This window comes from Rhinolophus sinicus, chromosome 16, assembly GCF_057876585.1.
Source record: "Rhinolophus sinicus isolate RSI-liver-muscle chromosome 16, RSI-T2T, whole genome shotgun sequence".
NCBI lineage: Eukaryota > Metazoa > Chordata > Mammalia > Chiroptera > Rhinolophidae > Rhinolophus > Rhinolophus sinicus.
In genome coordinates, this window is record NC_142516.1 from 11082384 (window position 1) to 11090289 (window position 7906).

The window sequence follows — 7906 nt, forward strand, 5'->3', positions numbered from 1 at the left end:
TAATTTATTGTAATAATATTTGCATTCCTATTTCTGTGCATATCAATATATAGAATACATAGAATATCAATATTTTGATCTGCTTTAAAGTTTGAGTCAATCTCTTATTGAATGTCACAGAGATTCACTGTAAAACTTTGTTAAAGATTGTACTATGCCTTGAACTTTTCTGTTAATTATCTGATCAAGGCAACTTCAGTGTCTCCCATAATATCAATTATCAATTTTAATGGACTCCACTGTCTTAGTATCTGCGTGCCAGTGTCTTGCTCCTTTAAAAACACAAGAATCTAAGTTTGAAAATACATAAAGAGTGGAAGTCAAAGTGGAAACATGTGGAAAGCGAGGCAACAAAGCCTGACTGTTTGCATTCAATCGTAGCCTAAGTCAAAACTTATAGAATTAAATAAATGAGTATTAAATAAAAGTTGATATTATAATATTCGACACATATATCAAATATGAAACTCCTTCAAATATTTTGATTTCAATCTTCACACCCAAACAGACTAGAATTGGGGCACCACCAAAGCTGTAAATGTCACTCTACCTGCTGGTTATGCACTAATTAGTTTTATATTTATAAAGTGGAGCAAACATATTGCAGTTTGCATAGGGCAGACACAAAAAAGAGATGAAAAGATGGGAGTAAAAACTTGATTACTGTAATAACAACAATATGGATAGGATTCAAGGCAAAGACTGTCTTACAGGCTATGTCAAGAAACATGGCAAGTCAACTGAGGACTTTTAGATAAGAGTGACATCATATAACAAAATTGTTTAATGTCCTGTCAGGAACTAAGGTGTCTGTTTGTGGATGTAGATATACTCTGATATCAACCAGTGCTTTATAACAAATTTACATTTTATGGTGCATCATGTGTGAAACAATTGTTAGTTCAAATAGTAAAATATGTTTTTGAGTGACATTAGCAAAATTACAAGTCACACTGCAATCCCACCAGGCTGGATGGAAACAAGAAGCCACCAATGGACATAGGATGTAATTCATTCAAAGCTGAGGTTCATTTTCATTGAACTATGTAGTCTCTGGTGATGACACAAAGCATGGTATGTAGTATCTGATATACGTACGTTATTTATGAAAGAGAAAAGGAAGTCAGGGAACAACCTCTGGTATTAGAGATTGAAAAAAAGGAATTTACTGCAGCCAGAAATAATCTGAAAATATCAACATGAACCACAGACTTCTCTATTGCTAAAATAATTTCAGCATTCTCTTGCTTCACTCTCCCCTCTCGCAGAATTCATGTGAGGTGTTATAAATGTGCCTCCCACGACCTCCATGATGTAATTCTTTACACCAGTCTCTTCAAAGCGCAGTTCATAGATCATTAGCACCAGCATCACGTGGAGTCCCGTCGTCGTGCATGCAAATTTCGGGGTCCCACCCAGGACTACAATCGGGATCCATGGTGGTAGACTCCAGGAATCTGTGTTTTCACGATTTTCTGGGAACTCTTGTGCACATAGAGTTTGAGAAACTTTGCTTTATGCTTCACCAGGCCAGACAGATGCCCATGAAGAACAGTCAGTACTGAAACAGGAGTGGCATTTATAGGAAAGCAATTACGTGTTCAGAGAGTATCCCCTGTATTTTGGTTGTATTTACAAAGGAGGCCAGCATGAAGCATGTTTTCATAATGATTCTGTATGGGGGCTGAGACATATCAACCACACGGTGTCGGGAAAGGTGGGGGGAGGGGACCCCTGGCCAGTCTTGGTCTCCTCCAGGACCTTCATCTTGAGAGCTGTTTTGACATTTTATACCATGGGCAGAGAGTCATACATTTCCTGTTACTTAAGAGACATGTAGTTTGGATTCTTTGATTTCAATAGATACAAGAAGATTAAAAGAAAGCCCATTAAAGTCTGTGTTAAGAGACTGTAATTGAGTAATACAGCTAATTCTTTTGTTTTGAGGTGTTTTAAAGCCTGAGATTACAATCCCAAAATATAAGAGTTTTCCAAAATCTCTTGGAATAAAAGAGATAACCCGCTGAAGAACCATTTCCCCTGTAAAGCTTTTGCTGACATCAAGGCAGCGTTAACTAGTAATAAATCCTCCATTAAGCTGCTACCATGTATTATAATTATGTCATTGTCTATAAGCCTCAGTTTCCTCAACTGAGAAATACAGATAACAAAGGCATATGCTTCATAGGATTATTATGAGGATTAAAAGAGATGATACAGGTAAAGCCCTTAATATAGTGCCTAATGCACAGCAATCATGCAGAAGCCTGGTGACTATTAGGAGTCGTATATTGAAGCACTTTTTACTACTCGTACGTACTTTTCAGTTCACCTGTCTCTAAACTACTAGAATGTTGCCTCCTGTAGCATGGATGTCCAGTGTTTATTCAGCTCTGTCTGACCAGGGCTAGGCACACTCATGTCTGACAGACGTTAGGTGACTTGTTAAGTGGCTTTTCAACAACAGAATCTATAAAACAAGGAATGTCTCACTGTTTTTCTGGTATAACTCCAACCTTTTTATCCTTAATTTTTTATCCTTAATGACAAAAATTAAAATTTGTGTAAACTTGAGTTCCCTCCTGATTTCATTTTAGCTTCTTCCTCAAAAAAACTTTTGGATTCTAAGATACTAATCAAAACAACACTTGCAGTTTTTTTTTTCTTCAAAATGTGACTCTAACTCTTTAGTATTTCCTCTCATCCACATTACATTTTTCACAAAATAGGATCATTTTTTACTCCTAATATTCACACCAGAGTTGAAACTTGAGATAGATATATATATATATATATATATATATATATATATATATATATATATATAATATATATATAATATATTCAATTTATTTATATGTAATTTATGAACATATATAAAATATGTACAATATATGGAAAAATATATACGTACATATAAAATCCAGAGCTAAGATATAAATGCTGAACCTCTGATTCTGTAATGTTAAGATTCCTTTCCCCTGAGAAAGGTTTGTCTGTTGTTACATTTTTTCATTGTGTTTTGTTTTGTTTTGTTTTGTAGCAGTTGTATAAAACAATGTAGTAGTTAGACATTTATACCCCTCACAAAGTGATAAACCCTGTCCTCCAATCTATGACCCCTCTGATATTGTATATCATTATTACACTGCTATTGACTATTCCCTATGCTGTACTCCACATCCCATAACTGTATACATATATACAGTTATATATATATATATATATATATATATATATATATATATATATACACACACACACATATATGTATATGAAGAATTAATGTTACCTTTAACTTTGAGAAGGATATGACATTGTCAATTGAAGTGTCAATGCTTAGTAGCTTCCAGAAGTATTTGTAAACTTTATCTGGCAAACTTTGTCCTGACCCAGAGAGAAGCTTCACTGGGGAAGGTCATGAGCCAGCCCTGGCATGGCTGAGGGAAATACCGCAAATAAAGTACATACTTCCAAAGCGATTTCCAGAAGTTGTATATACATATGGAAATCAACATGGCACCTACCAGTTGGCTTTCATCTGTCCACAACCAGGGAAAGCCAATCTAGCATGTTAGGTGGTGTAAATCACTTCCCAGTAGGCAAGTGAGCTTGACATTTCTTGAGAAAACTCCACTCAGAGCAATGTTACCGACCCATTGCTAAAAATATGAATGACAGCGCTGCCTTTTTCGAGGATGGACCAGACACATAGACAGGGCCAGGCAGGTGCTCAGGGATCCATACAACAGAACTGCAGTGCAGAGAAACTGAGCCAGGTACTCATGGGTGTGTAGGCCAACCAAGGCATGCTTTGTCTAGACCAGCAAGAAAGGGTCCTGCCCTATTCGGTTTTGTTCTGGCTCCCGGTTGACACTGAGCCTGCAGACAAAGTGACTCCAGGCCTGAAGGTTCATCGAGCAGGGTGGGAGTGGGGGCAATCTTTGTCCTTCCACAATGAAAGCGGGGATTCTCAAAGGCAGCCTCATGAGCTGTAGGTCAGGGCCCACTCTGAATGAACATTAAACAAGTAGGAGTAAGTTATTCCTCTGACCTGTTTGTAATCTGCCCACCTACCAACTCACTCGTCCATTGCTCCGTAGTTATTGGTTCTAGTTTAAGCCAGTTAAGATGTGCTGCTGTACATAGGACAGCTGCTTTTCTTTGAATGGGGTTATCATCTGCATGCCAGTCTCCCATAGTCACCGTAACTCAGGTGTCTCTGTGCAAGTTCTGCTCCACAATTCACCCAGGATGCATAGGTAAGGAAAACTAGTATTTGATTTTCTTGGTCATTTAATGCTAAGCCAAATTTGGCATTTCATTTATTTCAAAGCAAAAATATATTAGATGTCTTATAGTTTTGCAGTTTACACAGAAGAAGAAATTGAGGTTCTGGGAAATTAATTGCCTGAGGCCACACACTGTGGCAGATACAGTTTGCAATTGGGAACTAGCTTTCACAAATACTCCTAACAGCTATGTGGTGCTGAGTCTCAGAAGTATTTGTGATCCTGTTTTTCTTTAAGTATAGCCTGAAGAAATAGAACTATGTGGTCCTTCACTGGATGACAAAAATGTTAGATTACTCGGGCTCATGATCCTACCTGGGGTCACTAAGATGAGAAGAAGTGATTTTCAGGAAGACAGATAATAAAACCATTGAATGAGAAAGTCACAAAATTCTGTGGGGGTAACGAAAGATTCCACTGTGGATGCTTTCTTTGTCTTTCTCTTTCTGTATCTGGATTGAGCCTGTGTCTTGACTGAAACTCAACACATCAGTCAGAAAGCTTCAGAGACGATTGGTCTGAGAATGAACTGCTAACGTAGGTTACGATGGTGTATAAGAGTGACCAGTGTCCCTAAACCCAGAAGAAGCTTGAGTGTATATGTAGATCAGCTGACTGACAAAATAGGTAATTTCTGGAGCAATAAAGGGCACTACAGAGTTTCCTCCCCTGATCCACCACCATCACTACCAGCAGAAACTATGAGAAGACCACTACCTGGGAGGAGAGAAAAGGAAAGCAGATACTTTACAAATTTCCAATTCTGCAACCTTTCTATGCCAGTATCTTCCAGAAATGTATAAACACTAATGAATTCCCAGTGTTTACCAGTTCACCCCAGTTGCCTCTCCCCCGGACCCTGGTAACCACCATTCTATTCTCTGGTTCATGAATTTGACTACTTTGGTTTCCACATGTAAATGAGATCGCACAGCAGTTGTCTTTATGAGTCTGACTCATTTCACTTAGCAGAATGTACAAAGTTTCAGTTATGCCAGATGAATAAGTTCTTGAGATCTAAAGTACAGAGTGATTACTTTAGTTAAAACTACTGTACTATGTACTGATATTTGCTAAGAGGGTAGATCTTAAGTGAAGTCTTCTCACCACACATACACACACACACACACACACACACACACACACACAACAAAGTCAAATAAAATGGTCACTATGTGGAGGTGATGGATATATTATTAATTAGCTTGATTGTCGTGATCAATTCACCACGTATACATATAAAAACATCAAGTTGTACACTTTAAATATATAGTGTTTATATGACAGTTTTACTCCAATGAACCTGTTTTTCAAAAGAACTAATCAATTCCATGAAAATAAGGAGAGACATAAATTCTACTATGTAGTTCCTTAATCTAATAGACAAAAGCAATAATCAATAATATCACGACACATTTCAGGATTTATACTAAACAATTGCAAGGAGAAGAGAACGATTGTTACAGAACATAATAATTCAAGTTATCAAATATCACTGAGCACTTATTCCATGCTGGGCTCAAATTAAGGGGCCTGCGTCTGGTGATAAAAGCGTCTGTCATAAAGATGAGCGAACGTCATGACACAAGACTATTGCTCTGTTGATGAGTTTCTCCAGGGCCCCCTTCATGTCTCTGTTCCTCAGGCTATAAATGAAAGGGTTCAGCATTGGAGTGACCACTGTGTACATCACAGTAGCAATTATGTTGTTGTCACTATAGGTGTTGGATGAGGGGAGAAGGTAGAGCCAAATAATTGTCCCATAGTACAGAGACACCACAGTGAGGTGGGAGCCACAGGTGGACAAGGCTTTGCAGATGCCCTTGGTAGATGGAACCTTCAGGATGGTGGCCCCAATGCGGCCATAAGAGATAAAGATGAATATTAGTGGGAGAGTAATAATGGCCACTCCTGCTGTGAAAATGAGCAGCTCGTTGAGGGAGGTGTCAGAGCAGGACAACTTGAGCAGGGCACCAAGGTCACAGAAGAAATGGGGGATGGTGTTGTCATCACAAAAGGACAGCTGGGCCAGAAGAAGGGTGTGGCACAGGCCATTGGCACAGGAGAGGAGCCAGGACCCGCTTACTAGTAAGATACACAGTCCCTCTCTCATGATGGTCATGTAGTGGAGGGGGTGACAGATGGCAACGTACCGATCATATGCCATTGAGGTGAGAAGGAAATTGTCCAAAGCAGTAAAAACTATGAAAAAATACATCTGAGTTACGCACCCTGCATAGGGGATGGATTGGTCCTGAGTCAGCATGTTCACAAGCATCTTAGGGACGGTGACAGATGAGAAGCAGATGTCAGAGAAGGCCAAGTGGCTGAGGAAGAAGTACATGGGCGTGTGCAGGCGAGCGTCCAGCCTGATGAGCAGGATGAGGAGCAGGTTCCCCAGCACCGTGGTCAGGTACATGCCCAGGAACAGAACGAAGAACACGCCCTGCTGCTCAGGCCTGATGGGGAGCCCCCGCAGGAGGAAGTGGGACACGCTGCTCTGGTTCTCAGGCCTCATGCGGCCCTGTGTCTGCTGGGTATGAAAAGACAGTGAAAAAAAACACAATCAATAACCATTGAACAAAGGAGCTGTCCTATCTAATGTGACATTGTTTCCATTCAATAAACAGAGCAAGATCTCTAGTGAAGAACTCAGTGTGATGTATCAGCGGAGCTCAGGCAAACACAACTGAGTTAGTAAATGTTTCCTTGGCCGAGGCTTGATGCCTTTGATGAGGGTATGGGACTGTTCTAGGGATTACAGGCAGGACATCACCGAGCAGCCAGGAGGCTTATTCCTCATCTCCCCAAGGCTTGGGGTTAAAGTGTGAGAGTCATTGGCCAGTGGCGATTGCAGTGTCCCTGTCCTTAGGAGCTAGTAATGAGAGGTGACTTCAGCAAGAGCACAGAGAGGTGATGAGCTCCGGTGTACACACACACACACACACACACACACGCACACGCATGCACGCACACGCACACCTGTTCCCGAGGAAGGATGTCTAATTCTGCTCTGAACATTATACTGAAGTCATCTAGCCTCGGGGAGAAGGGACTGGTTTCCCAGCTTCTCTGTAGACACCCGGATACCAGAGTTAGCCGACAAGGTCTGTAGTACAAACCTCTCACTGACAGCAGAGAAAAGCCAAGAGCCTGGAACTTACTCTTCTCATTTCACCACCTTCAGAAATGGAGATGTGAAGACTCCACTCTACTTCTAGGGAAAGGACCCATGGGGACAGGGCGCCAATCTCTAGGTTAGAGACGTGCATTAAACATGTATTAATTGCTCAGTGTACTTCTCGCTCTCTCCAAGACAGATGCCCTAGGGCAGTAGTCCCTCAACTTTAGAGGTCAGCAGAATCACCTGGGATCCTTGTTAAAGCTGCAGTCGCAGCTCTACCCCCAGAGATGCTCCTTCATGAGACCTGGGACCAGGTATCTCCAGGCAGATGGTTCTGAGGGCTCACTGTGAGGAAACACTGTCCTTTGAAAGAACGTCAGGGTGGATGCCCTATGAGTGCATCCCAAAGGAGATGCGGAAAGACTCCTACTGGCCCTTCCCTACCAGACTTATGTTTCCCCCAGTTGGGTCATAGCTTGTGATGTGAAGA

General features: G+C 40.8%; 1 protein-coding gene across 1 annotated transcript; it reads right to left on the minus strand.

Moving 5' to 3' along the window:
- Nucleotides 1-5850: 5850 nt before the first annotated feature.
- On the minus strand, nt 5851-6810 carry LOC141571371 (olfactory receptor 1J4-like). The gene has a single exon (XM_074331592.2). The coding sequence runs from the start codon at nt 6808-6810 to the stop codon at nt 5851-5853; it is 960 nt and encodes a 319-aa protein (XP_074187693.2).
- Nucleotides 6811-7906: the final 1096 nt, after the last annotated feature.

Coding starts and splice junctions, on each gene's coding strand:
- LOC141571371 (XM_074331592.2), bottom strand. CDS start 6,810: ATGAGGCCTGAGAACCAGAGCAGCGTGTCCCACTTCCTCCTGCGGGGG.